The sequence below is a fragment of the Vanessa tameamea genome, chromosome 24, assembly GCF_037043105.1.
Source record: "Vanessa tameamea isolate UH-Manoa-2023 chromosome 24, ilVanTame1 primary haplotype, whole genome shotgun sequence".
Classification (NCBI taxonomy): Eukaryota; Metazoa; Arthropoda; class Insecta; order Lepidoptera; family Nymphalidae; genus Vanessa; species Vanessa tameamea.
The window spans coordinates 2,097,955-2,116,013 of NC_087332.1; the positions used below are offsets into that span (position 1 = coordinate 2,097,955).

Consider the following 18,059-nt stretch of genomic DNA (forward strand, 5'->3'; position numbering starts at 1 on the left):
CTGAAAGTTTAAACAGTATTACGGACTGGTAAACAACGTCTATAAACGGAAATAAATATAATAAAAATAAAAATAATATAATAAAGTAGAAGAAGTAACAGTTTATAAATGTCCCACTGGTGGGCTAAGGATTCTTTTAAGAAGTAGGTGATGCGTGTTGGAATCAAATTTGGAAGAATTTCATTAAATATGTGCAGATTTAATCCCAATCGATTTATAATCTAGATTAGATTGGAATCTGTAATGTTTGACTGGATTTGAAAAAACAATCAGCGGTTAAGATTCAAGTATTACAAGTATTGGACAATATTAATAATAATAAAACAAAATTAATTAAATTGATTTATTTTCAACTTATTGATTTGATTTTTTTGTTTTCTATTACACGGTCTTATATTTCTATTAAAATTAAAAAAAAAATTGTTGAGAACGATTGTAGCAATAAATTATAGTAATTGAAGTAATTTATTATACTTATATTTAATATATATTATAACTAGTTAAACCTGCGGCTTTACCCGCCCAAAGTTTATACAACATTACCTGTAACTCACAAACCGTCATCCCTCATTTTACCTCGAGTGACCCTGAATAAAAAAAGTAGCCTTTATACTTCCTGGAACTCAACCTATCTCTATACCAAATATCATCTATATCGGTTCAGCAGTTTAAGCGAGTATAAGTAACAGACGAAGTTACTTTAACATTAATATAATATTCATATCAATTAATTTTGCTGTTAAAACGTAGGATCATATAAAGAATTTTGTTGTTATCCTCCTACGGTTGAAATTATTTTCAAGATTATTATATTAAGGCTGCTTTCACACGGCAATCCCTTTTACTCGTTCGTTTTATGTTTATTTTTTAATCTATTAAAAAAAAAAATTTAAACCCACAGCTTCACCTACGTGGAATTCAGTTGGTGACGAAAAAAATGAACTTATAATATTATATAAGTACTAGAAAGGGTGGTTCTTATCTCCGTAACTATCTGATCAAAGGTTGAAAAGGTATGTATGCCTATGTTCTTCCTTGAGGTTCAAGCTTGCCTCGTACTAAATTTCTCATTTTTATTCATAAAAATGATAATGATGTGATAATTATATCCTCCGAACCAATTTTGGCCGCAGCGGATCATCCTCAAAGAGACTACCTAGTTGTTGAATAGTTCGAAAAAGTGAGTCAATGTTACTACTAAAACATAATACATTGGTTCCCAAGGTTGGTGACGCATTGACTGTGTCCCGTACACATAGTCAATATTTCTTACAGTGCCGATGTATAAGGATGGTGGTGACCACTGAATAACCGTTTGGCCCTTTTGCCAATCTTCAAGGACTTTCATCTAAGAGCTTTGAAATCTGTATCATCATTATATTGAAACAATTTTTTTTTGTATGGATTAAGTTGGCGGACGAGCATATGGGCAACCTGATGGTAAGCGGTCCCCACCGCCCATAGACAATGATGCTGTAAGAAATATTAACCATTCCTTACATGACCAATGTGCCACCGACCTTGGGAACTAAGATGTTATGTCCCTTGCAATTACACTTGTAATCAAACCTGAGATGAGAATGAAAACGAGAATATAGTTTAATTTTATTGTCTTATGAGTTACTAACTCATATATTTTAAATTAAGAATATTAATTATTTCTAATCCAGCCTAACCAGCACTATTTGCTTACACTTACGTGAGCGAAATGTGTAATATTATAATCATGTATTCTTATTGTATAATCATATATTGTGTACCAAATAAACAAATAAAGTCCTCCGTTTATATTTACGCAAACCGAATCGAATAGTAACTACTATATGTAAATATAATAACATAGTTTATATATAAAAACGTAAAACAATTTTACGCGCAAATAATTAAATTTCACTTACAAAATATCGGCAGTCGACTTTGCGTCAATTGAAAAGCAAGTTTTGTTTATTCGAATAAATTGCTTTTTGATATCGATAAAGATGTATCAATTGTTTTGATATTTGATTGTTTTAATTATATTTCACGGACACTGTTTACGCTCGAAGTATTCGGTGGATCGAATACGGAATGAAACGAGGTGATTTTCATAGCTTACAATATTTTATTAAGTTTGATTGTTATTTGTGTTGTTTAATTTACTATTATCTTATATAATACTGTCGGTCTATTGGTTAGCTATAAGAATGCAAAGCAGGAGGTCCCAAGTTCAAATCCTGTGACGAGCCAATGGAAGTGCGTTTTTGTATAATCTATGCCAACCATAACGGGAAAAAAGCCTAATAAACAAAATTCGACAGCAAATTGACGCGATATCATTGGTCGAGAGCTTGTTTAACGTCGCTTGTTGTTTTGAACGGCGACAAAACTTTTATCGGAATTAAAATCAAAGTAGAATTAATTGGTTGAGTGCAATAGTGTTGTATTATAAATAAAGATATATTAATCATAAACTCTTAGTAGTGCACAATATAGCTGAGTTTTTAACAAAACGCATGAAATAAGTAAGTCTAATGTTTGTTTATCTTTTTTCCTATTTCCATTGGAATAGAACATAGTTAAGGAGTTACCTCTTAGTTGTCTCAAGTAAGCAATTTGGTAGCAATACACTCCCGTGCTTCGGAAAGTCTCGTCGAACCTTGGGTTCCGGGATATATGAAATAATACTCTTTGTTCAAACCTATCCAGACGGGCTTGCATACAGACTTTCAACCAAATAAAGATTATAATCGCATAGGAAGTAATGTTTTGATTTATTTATTTGAAGTATTTTTTTTATTATATATTTAGGCGGACGTCAAAATGGGTTACTTGTTAATAAGAAGTCACCGCTGTTAAACATTGGCGCTGTAAGAAATATTTATTATTTACGTCGCCAATTTGCCACCGACCATGGGAGATGTTATGTCCCTCGTGCCTGTAGTTACACTGACCTTCAAACCGGATAACAGCGATCGTAACATTTGTCACAATTTTGTTAAATATTTTTTATTTTATTGATTTATTTATTCAAAACATAAAAACACATCAATATTTTTCAAATTTCGAATCGATGTTCTCCCTGCTTATATAAACTTACACCGCTTAATTTTTATAAAACCACTTTCGTATAATTGTACAATATTATTGTTGAAATTTAAATAGAAACATTTTATCTATCCTTCCAAGCTTACAAATTTAAAACGGCAAGCTGTTTGCGGTTATAATGGTGTTTTAATTACTGAAACTTTCCGACCACGAGGCCGGACAGCTGCACATAAAGACGTTAAAAGAAAATTATTCTAAATACGCAATATAATATTGCCAATTTATTTAAACTAAGCTAATTGTAAATAAAATTAATTTCCATTTATAAATCAAGAATATATATTTTTTTGTAAAACACATGTATACAAAACTCGTACCAGAAGGTCCAGTCTATTTCGGAAAAGGTTTTAGTATAAATTCTATATACATACATATATATATTTACTAGACAAACTTGGCTTTACCCAGCAGCCCCAATTTTACCCTCTCGAGGGATGAATTAAAATTTATTTGAATTCCGTTGATTATATCCCCTTTATTTAATGCCCATTTAAAGCCCTCATAACCATAAATATAAATAAATACAAACATAAATAATTAGGTATAATATATGTAAACTTATTTAATACCTAAATTAAAAAAAAAATCAAAGTAACAACTACAACAATTGCTTATTGATTTTAAAGCGATAAATAAAAATCTTTAATCATACTTTTAAAAATACCTAGAGATTGAACACGCTTCATATTCCAAAGTCCAGAAGCTTCAACAGTAAAGGACTTAGAATTAAATAAGAAGAAGATGGGGAAGAATAGAGAGAATTAAATATTCAACCCAGCGAAGAGCGCGCTTATGAATCTCCCTTAGGACCTTGAATCACTCTTTGAGATAGAAATGAGTGGCTGGATTAAAAATAATTGAATAGAGAAGTACTAAAATGTGAGTATTCCTGCGAAGGCGAATAGGGAGCCACTTAACTCACTATGCTACCGGACATATAAAAAATGATATAACTTGTAAAGTTATGACTAAGAAGATTACATAATACTAGACATCTGTGGCCATCGCATATAATAAATTGCTACATTGAAAGTTTTTGATTAGTATTGTCTGTGTATTGCCCTAAATAATACAAAGTTTTTATTTATTTATTTTAAAAACTAAATGAACACTTTTTATACCGACCGCGTACTAAACACAAGTCATTATTTGCACATATATTTTTCGATGTACAATACAAAATATACAAAGATCATCAATAAAAATAATCTAACTGGCACCTTATCCAAATAAGCTGTTAGCAGTTACCAACGTACATAATATAAGAAGGCACAACTGTGGTTTAAATCTATTTAGATTTGTATGTAAAGTTGGGAATCACTAAACACAATTAAAACTTGGGAAGTGACCGTGGCGAAGTTGTGATTTGGGAGTTGCCAAGTTTGGGAACTCTTGATTTGTTGTTGCAATTCAATGAAATTGTTGGTATTTGATCGCTTCGGATTTGGTACCTACACATGTGACTTGAATTTCGTGCATTCGACTATTAAATAAATAAAACTCTCGTACTCGAATAAAAGTAAATCTATTTATATAAATGAGAATACTTTTTTTTAATTTAATAATATACAATTTGAATTAGTAATCAAGATATATAAAATACTTGTCTATATAATAGAAAACTGTAGTTTTTGCTGGACTCTAATATAGTGACTGTAATATAATATATAATATTATATAATATAATATTATATTATATTATATTATATTATATTATATTATATTATATTATATTATATTATATTATATTATATTATATTATATTATATTATATTATATTATATTATATTATATTATATTATATTATATTATATTATATTATATTATATTATATTATATTATATTATATTATATTATATTATATTATATTATATTATATTATATTATATTATATTATATTATATTATATTATATTATATTATATTATATTATATTATATTATATTATATTATATTATATTATATTATATTATATTATATTATATTATATTATATTATATTATATTATATTATATTATATTATATTATATTATATTATATTATATTATATTATATTATATTATATTATATTATATTATATTATATTATATTATATTATATTATATTATATTATATTATATTATATTATATTATATTATATTATATTATATTATATTATATTATATTATATTATATTATATTATATTATATTATATTATATTATATTATATTATATTATATTATATTATATTATATTATATTATATTATATTATATTATATTATATTATATTATATTATATTATATTATATTATATTATATTATATTATATTATATATTATATTATATTATATTATATTATATTATATTATATTATATTATATATTATATTTGCCTCCACTGGCGTTTTTTGCCCAGACGATTTAAATTGCGATTCAACGGGGAAATGCTGCTAGTATTCTTGCCGACATTCCACGTGGTCAAGATCTATACAGTAACTATTTTTTATTCATTCATTCAAGCTGCAGAGCTTTGAGTAGCTAGGCTTCGCAATTTCATCCTCTTTAAGCTGTTGACTCGACAGACTTGAATTCCATATTCTTGTATATGAATAATTCGTGAACTCGAAATGTGAATAAAAGTATTCGTAGATTAATGTTTGTTTATCTAAATACAGGTGTTATAATATGTTCATTTATTATTTTAACTAGTGATTTTATGTATGTGTGTATAACATATTTTATGCATATATGTTTCCGCGACCGCTCTCTGTGTCGATCTTGTCTGGTCTCTCTGTGTCTGTCTTGTGTGTGCGTGGCGCTCACACTATACACGGATACACTATGTGCTTATAGTATAATTATAATAATAAGAAAAACAAAATCCTTGACTTCTGATTTTTTTGTTTTGGTTTACTTTACTACATATTTATTTAATATTTTTCTATCAGAGTTCGTAAATGTTGGCGATGTTTCGTATCCGCCGAGCGTCCCGTGATGGGCACATTTATTTTCCGAATCAAAATCAAAATATTCTTTTAAAAGAAAGTAGATAGAAAGTATGTTCTACCAAGAAAAACCAAGAAAGTCAGTAGTCAATTACGGATTTTATATCAATAAATGAACACTAGTGGATCGCAGGCGAAACTTCGCGTTTATTCAAATTTCGAAACCTATGACAGGTTTTGTTGTGATTTAATTTCATTGTAAACTGACGACGTCTGTTTGGCTCGTTTTACATTTGTTATTTTTTTAAACAGCCATAGTACCGCTCTCTACCCGGCCTGTAACTTTTTTACACTTTCTAAAATTAATTCTTTATTAAATCGTAACAATTAAGTAAATTTCAAATAAGAACCCTCTTTAATTTTCTGCACTTATACGGCTGGAGCTCTTCAAAATAAGACCATAACCGATCTTTAATGTGCAACTATTGTCCCATAATCACTGGGTCAAAAATCGGCTTAAGCTATTAATAAATAAGATATATAATGCAATAAAGTACTAAGCTAATAAATGTATGTCGATGTAACAGTTTTGATCCTTGAAATATCTCTCTGCGGAACCCTACCGCGTGTCATCTGCGCGTCATTACTCATTTCTCTTGTCCTCGTAGTGATGTAATGTCGACAATTTTGTTACACGCATACGTAATGATCTCGAATTCTTTTGTTAGCTGAAGCGCTTTCAATTTCTGACCTTATGGAGTAATCTCGACCGAGCATTTGTAAAAATCGCTGAAGTCGCTTTCGTTTTACATATAATGTCTAATATTACGTTAAAAAAATATTACCCTACGATAGCATCAAAGATTATGATTTAGAAATAAGGAAATGTTCCATTGCTGGGCAAAACGCCTCCAATCCTCATGTGAAGAAGGATTGGAGCATATTCCGCCACACTGCTCCAATTCTAGTTACACAATTTTTATCTAATACAGGCACATTACCTAACGATGTATTATTTCATAAACGAACACAAGATTAATTATAAACACAAATTAAGTCCATGATAAATTGGTTGTGTAACCGAGTTTGAACCCACGGTCTTAGGTTAGATTCTACCAGACCACGTGTTCTAGTCACTGTGCCATATCAGCTCAAATACGCTTTTACTTATAAAAGTTCTTTATTTAAAAACAGATATCCCTGTATCTCTTATGGGCTTATCATTTGAAATAACATTGATACGTACATCATTGATAACTATTATTCCCCTAGGAAAACCCGTCTTAAGGACACAAGCGCCCAGGCACAACCGGCGTTCAGACAAATCACTAAAAAGATTCCAATGGTTCAATTCCGATGGTTATTTGTACATAAGTTAAGACGGCCTTGATCCTTAGCAGGGTTTGTAGGTCATAGATTTATCAATACACTCTCTTCAACGACACAAATATATATATATATATATTTATTTCGTTTTGATAAATTTATTTTCGTAAATAAGTATTAAATATATTTGGATATATCCTTGCAAAACCGTGGTTAGTGCACTTCAGAAGTAGTTGAAATACATATAAGGAATGTTGTGCCGTTGTGGCTTTCGAATACATTTTATGATATAGTTAGGCAGACGGGAGAATGGGTCACCTGGTGGTAAGTGGTCACCACTGCCCATACACATGGTTCTGTATCCGTTCCTTAAGCCGCCAATGCGCCAATAGCCTTGGGAACTGAGATGATATGTCCCTTGTGCTTGTAATTACACTAACTAACTCATAACATTCATAAACCGGATCTCAACTATATTAAGTATTTCTGTTTTCCTGAATATCTAATAAATGAGTGGTACCTACCCACGCTGGCTCGCAAAGCCCTACCACTAAGTAAAGTTTTGATTTTTAGATCGGACAATTCACAAAAACCAAGGTGTTTTGATCCTTGTATTTGTAAAAACAATGGCTTACTGACATTCCTAAACACTTAAAAACTAGAACTTTGGTAGAATAACTGAATGGTACCCAAATACATACCGTACAAGGTAGGATTAACCAGAAATAGTTCTACCATACGTAGATGATCGCTATTTCAAGTCTTGCAAACGATTAAAGCCTGATGCTGCATTTATATTATATATATTATTTAAAAAGGGATAAACTAACCTAGTAAATAACGCTGCAAAGAACCACGCCAGTGCGCATATAAGCGTGGCACGCGTCTTCGTACAAACGTATCCGGCTCGGAGCGGCTCGCATATCGCGTAGTACCTTTCGAAGCTTATCGCCAATATAGTAAGTACTGATGCGTGCGCCACCGTCAGCTCCACAAATGGAACTGCGAGACCTGTAAAAATAACAGATTAAAAAAGTTAAATTATTTCGTATACTTTACATATGTTCTAAATTTGATTTTTTTTTTCTTGAAATTATAACAGCAAGCACCAAGTCTGCTGTTTTCGGATGTAATTTAAATGCAGTGATGTGATCAATTGTGATTTTTTTTTTCTAAAATTAACACGTTCTGTAAGAGCTATCAAAACTATAAGGGTTTGTGTACCTTTGTAAAGTTGATATGAGAGAATAGTAGGTCTTCAATATATTTGCAGAAAACGGCACCATTATTAATATATCTAATCTGTTAAAGAAAACCCTCATTTTTGTATTTAAAAATGACCAATAAATAACGGCAGATTTAATTTAATTGTCACAGAGTATTAAACATTGTCAAAATAAATAAGTACTTTTTATCTTCACTAATATTATAAAGAGGTAAAATTTGTTTGTTTGTATGTAGGGTAACCTCCGGAATTAATGACCCAATTCTAAATATTTTCCTGGTAGAAAGCCACATTATTGCTGAGTTATATAGGGTATAAATGATATTATATAATTATCCTTATTAAGAGCGTTTATGCCGATTATCCGTTGTCACGAGATTTTTTTAAAATTATTATGAGCCAAATATTTATAAGTTACAAAAACAAAAAATTCTGTACAAAATTTTATTTGTCTCTAATTAATAGAATCATTTGATAAAATCCTAAAAAAACATTAATGATATTTGACAAATTATTTGTTAATCTTGTCCTTTTTAAAAAATACACATTTTCTTGCCCTGACTCACCCATAATAAATGAATTATGAGTTATTTCTGTAAACACTACATAAACGAGCAGATTGCCTGCTTTAGAATGTATTGATAAAAAAAAATGTTTATTCCGGTTTGAAGGGTGAGTGAGTCAGTGAAACTACAGGCACGAGAGACAATTACATCTTAGCTAAACGATATAAGAAATGGTTAATGTTTCATCAGCGCAATCAGTGTAGCTTTTCTATTTGCTCGTCCACCTGTATTCTAAAAAAGTATAAGTCATTTTAGTAAATGCCTAAATTTAGAACGAACAAAGTAATGAAATTGTTCCATTAGTCAATACCAGCATATGTAATTAGGATTAAAAATGAATACTCAGTTAATGACGTATTTATAAATTAGACCCGCATTTTTCACTAATGTTCTACCTATGTAAAGATAACAAAAAAAAATGTTATAGTAAAAAGTTTATTTAAAGTTTCTTTTTTTTAATGTATTAAATCTTCTTTTATTACAAAATATTTAAATTACTCTTTCCGTTTATAATAATAATTACTTACAGTATAAAATAATTATGTACATACTAATATATCTAGATAACTCTGCTAGCCTAACCTAAGAAAGGTATCCAGCCTATTACAATTATTTATAGCAGTAAAATAGCGTAGCGTCAAAGTATTTAATAACCTACTAAAAAACCAGGTACCACCCACTCATCAGATATTCTACCGCCAAATAACAGTACACTGTATTGTTGTGTTCCGGTTAGAAGGATGAGTGAGCCAGTGTAATCACAGGCGAAAGGGACATAACATCTTAGTTCCCAAGGTTAGTGGCGCATAGGTGATGTAAGGAATGGTTAATATTTCTTACAGCGCCTTTGTCTATGGGCGGTGGTGACCACTTACCATCAGGTGGCCCATATGCTCGTCCGGCAACCAATGCCATAAAAAAAACCCTTTATTTATTAATTGGTTCCTTACATTAAAAATTGTTTTATTATAAACTAACGATCTATACAATTATGCGGTAAAATGGAATTGTCATAGTGAACGGTTGAACGGTTTGTAAGATGAAAAGCTGAAGCGCCATCTAGTGGCGAGTGGCAACAAAGCTAAATCGTTAAATATATATAATTACTAGTTATATCTTGCGGTTTCGATCGCGTTTTAGAGGTCATCAGCTGTTAGGTATAAAAAGTAATTGCGTATTATATCTGAGGTAGTAACATTTTTGTATAGACTTATAATTAGAAGAATTTGAAGTTTTTAGTTAATAGTCTAGTTGAAAACTGTGTCTTAAGCTGTCAAACTTTATTTTCATACGGTGTTTCCATAACAATCGTCGTATCAATCGTGTCAATAGATTGGTTGGCTTTGGCTGATCGACATAGCTAACCGTTTGGCTAAACGATAACATATCCATCAAACATCGCGATGGGCTTAAATGAATCGATAATTTGTTGTAGTAGGTAACGTCTATAGACACTAACTGTGACATTTTATAATCGATTACATAATAATCCAGACGATATCGATTGAATATCGGTCTGGTATCTTTGTTTTTGGAAAATGGCGACCACATGCAATCAGGTGGTCAATTTGCTAGTCTGCTTATTTATTCTAAATAAAATTAATTAATCACATTTTCACTCTCACATTTAAATTATTAGACTGATAATCTGATACGTCAGTGAACCTAAAATACTCAACTTTAAAGCCCTTAAGGGGCCCGCTTGATCTCTTTAGGATTCGAGGACGTTTCTTAACTTGGTTAATCTGGTAACCTAGTTTCGAGGTCAACCAATTTCCAGCCGCTTGAGAATCTGTAAATTAATTAATCTGAATACTAAAAAAACATTACAACGGCTCAGATAGATTTTTTTGCTCAGGTGTTCAAAACCCATCTCAGTCAATTCTTAGTTAACCATTTAGTAAATATGTGGATCGAATCGCGCAACAGAATATTAATCCAGCTTAAGTTCAATTATTGTTGTGTTTAATCACATACTTTTAGTGATGTGCACTGTGTTATGTGTGTGGGTGGTAACAGCAAATGGAGGAAATAAAATTGTATTCGGTTAAATAATGGAATTAAGATGTTCTTAGGAAAATCTCTCAATCCTTTATTGTAATACATCTCGTGCAGCTCTAAAGAAACCTATATACCGCCTGTGAGCCCGTGTAAACTAGAGACCTAACTTCTTAGTTTGCAAGAAGTAACAAATTGTTTACAATGTCAATGTCTTTGTGCGATGAGACCACTTACCATCAAGTGACCCATTTTACAGTCTGCATACCGATATACCTAAATAATTTCTTGTAAATGTCGCATCCGGTCAATCATACATACACTTATTGGAACGAAAAGCGCGCCTACGGTTGTGAACTCGACTTCGGTGGAGTTCGGTGCTAACTTCAGCGCGATTTCGACAGAGTCGTTAAGGTATCGCTCGGGTCTGGGCAGAACACTTGCTGCCGCATTAGTCGAGTGAGGTCTCGGAGCTGTCCTACCGTTCCTGAAGCGCTTTGAGTGTTATAATTCGTATTTTGATTGCTTTGTGTGTGAGCCTAATCGTGTAATAATGTGTAATTAAATATTGACTAAGTGTTCTTTGTATACTTTTCACGATAATCCACTGTACGCTCACACGATGTACAATAATAGTGACAATAGATCTGATGTCCCTCCGACATATGTATATCATCATCATCTCAGCCGTAGGACGTCCACTGCTGGATACAGGCCTCCCCCAAAGATCGCCACAATGACCGGTCTTATGCAGCCCGCAACCAGCGGCTTCCCACGAACTTCACCAGGTCGTCGGACCACCTTGTGGGCCTACCCACGCTGTCTTCAGGTACTTCGAGCATAATTACCAGTTATGACTTGCGGTTTCGCTTGCGTTTTAGAGCTCGCCAGCATGTTGTTAGGCATGAAAAGTAGTTGCGTAGTATATAGGGGTAATTTGTATCTGAGGTAGTCATTTTTTGTATTAAAAATTACAAGAAATTTCGTCACCAAATTTTATAGTTTAAAATGATGTTATCCGGTTTAATTACAGGCACTAGTAGTAAATATTAAAACACAGAGTTGACAGCGTTTTGACAATTTATCGCTTGTTAAAACTTAGAACAGCCTTCAAGCTACAGTCGCGAATTATTTATATCTCAATTCGGGTCCTTGCCTTTCTTTAGGTTTACTTTTGTCATCCTATTTCGTTCCATATCTTATTAATTTAAAACCTAATGGACATTTACATACGGCACATCCTAGCAATATTACTAATATTAAAAATGCAAAATTTTGTATAATAAATTTTGATGGATGTTCGTTACTAAATCTCACCAGAACAGCTGATGGAATCTGAATGAAATTTTGGCACAGAGATTGATTACAGTCACAGAAATAGCACATAGGTTACTTTATACATCAGAAAAATATACCTAGCAACAGCAACCCCACCCCCTTTTTTACACGTAGGCGAAGTCCGAAGAAACTAATATCATACAAATGTATAAGTGAGTCTTATTTGTTTGTTACACTACGTCTTAACTCGAATGGCATCCAAGAAAGGGGTACGGAAAATAACAGAGGATACCTTACAGATGCCCCCGACTACGCGGGGGGGGGGGTGTATGCGGCAACTAGTTATCAAGCAAACAGAAACACATCACGTATGTTAAGCAGCGTTTATTATTATTATTGTTCTCTCTATGTTTTGACGAAACCAGCTTTGATTCATCGAAGTTTACCTGTTTTTTTATTTTATTAGGTTGAAATGCGGTTACCATTAATATCCCTCGGTTTCTCGATAACCACAAAGTCGCCAACTACGGTTCAACCGCAGTACATTCACCAACCGAAAAATCAAGAATGCTCCCACGCGAGATCATAACATCAAAATAGCCCAAAATATTTGTCCTATAAGGACATTTAGATGCTTTCTTAAACGTCGCTTACGCCCAATTACACAGCAATAAAACCTAAACCATACAAAATAAAATATAAGAAAATAGAATGTGAGCAGGAAATGCCTTAAACCTCCAAAGTATTACCGCTGTAAATCTTTTAAAGTCGAGTTGAGACGTTTAAATCCTCTCAAACTTACTGGCTAACTACAGTTAAAGTTGAAACCATTTATATCTTACGACAAAATGATAGAGAAACTGGATTAATCGATGGTTGCGATCTTCACAGAAGGCCAATAGTTCAAGTTCTGATAAGAATATCTGTTTTGTTATTTTACCTTGGAGTAATAGTGCGAAACCTTTTTTAAAAGCTGAGATGGCCCAGTGGTTAGAACGCGTTCATCTTAACCGAAGCACCACTGAATTTTCATGTGCATTCCACGCGGTCATCATTTAAAAAAAAAAAAAGTTTAATATATTTATGACCTTAATTCTTGTATAAATAAAAATATATAAAAACTTTTGTGTTCGTCAGTTATTAATACAGTATTAGTATATTTACATTGCAATGTATAGAGTATCTATAGTCTATTCCAATGGAAGGACGAGTAAAGCCAAATAAATGTTGACCTTGAATTGACGTGTCATCATTGGTCGAGATTTAAATAATTCATATGTTTTCTCATAGTGGATTTGTGATTTATTTTAAATGTATGTAAATAGTTAAGCGGAATACTCATGTATTACATAATATATAAAGAACTGCTTGCAGTGAATAATATAGCAGAGTTATTAGGAAATCGCATGAAATATATCTTCTATACGTATAAAGGTAAATTTGTAGTGGAAACGGATTTTTCTCTTTAACAAGATATTCGTTTTATTAATATCTGTAGAACATTTAAAATTAACATAAAAAAGATAACAATCTGAAATTGAACAATATACAATAAAAATGAATTCGAGAAGGGACTACCTTGTAGACATACTAATACCAAGGCAAAAACGATAAAAAAAAAAAAACAAAATCGGTTCGTAAACAAAATAGTTACAGGCGAACATACGTTTTACGTCTATCTATACGTACAGACGATTTGGGAACCTCGTATTTTAAATCGATTAAAAACATTCCAAATTTATAATTTAATTTAATTTAATAATAACCACTTTATAATTAAGTCCTTTCCGAAAATTTTCGACGTTAAAACACCATTGCCAATAAAATAAATATACCAGCTTATTAAAAAACTTTTATATAACATTTTGTTTAAATTAAATTGAATACTAAAATGTAACAATTATAATAAAGATACGATTAATAGTTTAGAATATAAATAATAGTCAATTTTGAACAAGTTCCAACTGTCCCACACAACTTGAAAGCCAGTATCAGAGTATTGTATACACACGCATTGTGTTAACCCCTGGACGACGTTGCAGTTAAAAGATTAATAACTCAGATGTGGTACAAGTGTAATATTTAATTATACCAAGAGTTTTGAGTACATAGTACCAATTTTATTTGTTAAATATTTCTATAATAAGACTGCACAGTTATTTTTAGCTAAGAATATCAACAAAAATAAACTCATATAAAGAAAACATTGACAAATAAGGTTATTAATAAAAAGCATGTACTTAGTATTTGTTAAATATATTTAATTCTACTTCATTGACGTACTCTGTAATTAAAGTGGTGGATAAGGTAACTACAAAACTTCTTGCTGGTTCTTCTCGGTCGAATGAATTCACCGAAACGGACGTAGATTTACATTTGATTTAATGCTGTAATATGCCGATTCAAATGCTTTGTGTGGAACCGACGTGAATGCCGATATAAATACTTTTTGTTGGCCAATGTGAATTAAGAATATTTTGATTTGATTTGATTTTCAAGGCAAGTGTTCCAGCTGATGGTAAATCCCTCGCCATCCTTAGACGTTGTCTGTAGTTGCACCGACTCACTCATCCTTCAAATTGGAATACAACAATACTAAATACAACTGTTTGGCGGATAGCTGATGAGTGGGTGGTACCTACCCAGATGGGCACAATGCCTTACCACCTAACACAATCCTAAAAACACTATCCTCGTAAAACAATACTTTCAATCCAATTCAAAACGAAATTAATGAATGTGCCTAAAATAATTTATTAAAGCTACCCGATTTTAAATCAAACCTTTCAGATCTGTCACCTAAGCGATTTAAACACTCGAAATGAAATTGCTCTTTGACAGACTAAATCTTGCCAAAACAATTTTGTTGCTCGCGAAATTTAATATCGCTGCTGGTGAGCGAAATTCGATCAAAACGTTCGCTCATTAGTCGAATAGTTTTGTGCCGAAACTAAAATGTCCCATCTGTTCTGGTGGTGTTCGAGTTATTAAGAGCACTTTGAAATCGTACAGACAGCTATTTCATTTGGTTCGTTTAGTTACTTATATACATAGTGTACTTATTCATGAGCTCTTGAAATATTTAAGCCGAGATGGCCCAATGGTTAGAACGCATAAATCTTAACCGATGATTGCAGGTTCAAACCCAGGCAAGCACCACTGAATTTTCATGTGCTTTATTTGTGTTTATAATTCATCTCGTGCTCGGCGGTGAAGGAAAACTACGTAAGGAAACCTGCATGTGATTTCAACGAAATTCTGCCACATGTGAATTCAACGGACCGCATTGGAGCAGCGTGATGGAATATGCTCCGAACCTTCTCAAAGGTGGAGTAGGCCTTAGCCCAACAGTGGGAAATTTACAAGCTGTACATGTGTACATGTGGAATATTTTTACTTATTTCTCTTATTTTCTCTCTCCCTTCTTCTTCTTCCCTTTCTGTTATCTATGTAGGTATATTCTGTAAACTTTAAGCGTCATAACTTCATTTGGTACCATTGAAAATCAGCGTTGGGTTTTGGAATCCAACTCGGAAGCTGAATGGTATATTTAGGACACGATAACTATCATTGCTTATGAAATATCTTTTTTATTTTTATCAAGGTCAAGGTGAGTGGTCACCACCCATATCATCATAAGGCCAAAAAACATCGGCGCTATAAGAAATTGTAATATAAGGCAGTGTAACTACAGCATAAGGGAAAATCTTAGTTTCCAAGGAAGTGGCGCATTGGTGTTGAAGGAAATGATTAATAATTCTTATAACGCCAATGTCTATGGGCGATAGTAACCACTTGTCAGGTGACATTGGCAAAAAAAAAGATTTTTGTATAAAGGATTTAAAATTATTTATTTTTCTTGTACTAGTACTATTTACTGTATTTACGCTGTCAGTACTCGCATTGTGTTGTATTGTAAATATTATAGTCCAGCTTTATTTTTGTATAATATATTAATTTTACTCATTATAATAAGTTATGTAATGACCAAGAAATAAATAAATTAATTAATAGCTTATTGGTGGTATAATGAGTAGCCAGTGTCTATGGTCGGAGACGAATACTTAGACATCAGTTGATGCATTTGCCCACGTAACTTTCAGCTTGACACAAAAAAAATAACCAATGAATAAATAATTGGAACATAAAACTTTTCATTTTCCGATTCATTCATTTTTAGTTCACGGAGTTCTTATTTTAAATAAAACTTAATGTTCTATTTTATATATTAACCACATTGAACCATAGACAAATCTTTGTTTCTATGAAAAAAAACTTTATTATTAAAAAATATGGGTTATAAAAAAATTTGTTTAAATAAGGAGAGGAATATTTCGACAAAGACCGGTAATTAACCTTCACAAAAATCACGTCTAAAAAATAAATATAAAATCATAAACTATCCTTTCAAATTATTCTTTGAACTTCATTTAAATACTTCGCGTATTTTTAGTAACTTTAGTATTTTTAATTGGGTCGCGTGAACAAACTTAAAATATTATTTCGATGAAGGAATTTTAACCTTATTTTTATAAGAACAAGAGTGATTATAGATGTTTTGTTAATTCTTTTATTTTGCCGTGTCCTTGAATATTAATATGTGATCGTCTTTAAGCAGTTTACAGTGTGGTCATAAATAAAGCGATTATAACCTAAAATATAACCAATGAATAAATTTTCTATAGTTTAGATTTTCAATATTTATTTAAGCAAAATAATGTAATATTTATTTATCAAATAGCAAGTTGACCCTAGTCATGCTTGCAATAAAATTGTCCTGTTCAGTAGCCCTATTTTTTTTAAGCCAACATCCAGAATTATAAGCATAGTTGAAAAAAGAGAATTGTTAGTAATAAATAAAGAATCAGGTTCTCTATTTTAAATAAATTAGGAGTTTTTTCTTTGAATGCTGAATTAAATTTAAAACCTAATGGAACTTAATTACTTACTCATTTATAGAAATATATACGAATCATTCGGTTTCGGTAGGTACCGATCGATAATTATTTATCATAATTACATATCTTTTAAATAAAGTAAAACTTTCTTCTACAAGAAATTTAAATTTAAAATATATTTTAATGTATATTCAAATTACTCTAAGTATAAGTAATTGACGTAAACATACTGTCTCAGTTTTTTCTTTCAATCATATTCATTTTATCATACAATAAATTATTATATTTATAGAACGATAAAAGTATAAGTAACTAATTAAACTTACAAGAATTCGAATTTTATTATAATGTAACGATTTACATTGCAGTAATTTTGAGTAAAGTAATGCTTTTACTTTAATCGTTCGTAAAGTATTTCATAATGATTATTATTATTACTATAATTCTTACTTATATCTTCATAAGCCTTTTATTTGGGCCTCTCATTAATGTTCCAATATACTTGGATAATTATTTACGATGACTAATAAAAGTATTCATCGTCGATATTTAATTGTTAAACGTTCTTTGAAATGTCATAAAAACGCTCGTTCCGTGGCCTTTCGAATTCCATCGCGAAATCAAGAATACATCGATTTTCGAAATTATTATTTTAAAACAACAAGAAACTCATATTATTATTATGTAACCAGTAAATCCTACCTTATAAAGTTGCAATATGATCTATAATTGTCTGGAAATATATGAATATTCGTTTCCC

General features: G+C 31.2%; 1 protein-coding gene across 2 annotated transcripts in view; it reads right to left on the reverse strand.

The window, feature by feature from the left end:
* The window catches only part of LOC113396496 (thyrotropin-releasing hormone receptor), a 98,592-nt gene that overhangs the window by 17,058 nt on the left and 63,475 nt on the right, over window positions 1-18,059 (reverse strand). For both annotated transcript variants that reach the window (XM_064218770.1, XM_064218771.1), the window contains exon 3: window positions 8,165-8,345. In XM_064218770.1, coding sequence (XP_064074840.1) covers window positions 8,165-8,345 — 181 coding nt within the window. The remainder of the gene's footprint in view (window positions 1-8,164; window positions 8,346-18,059) is intronic.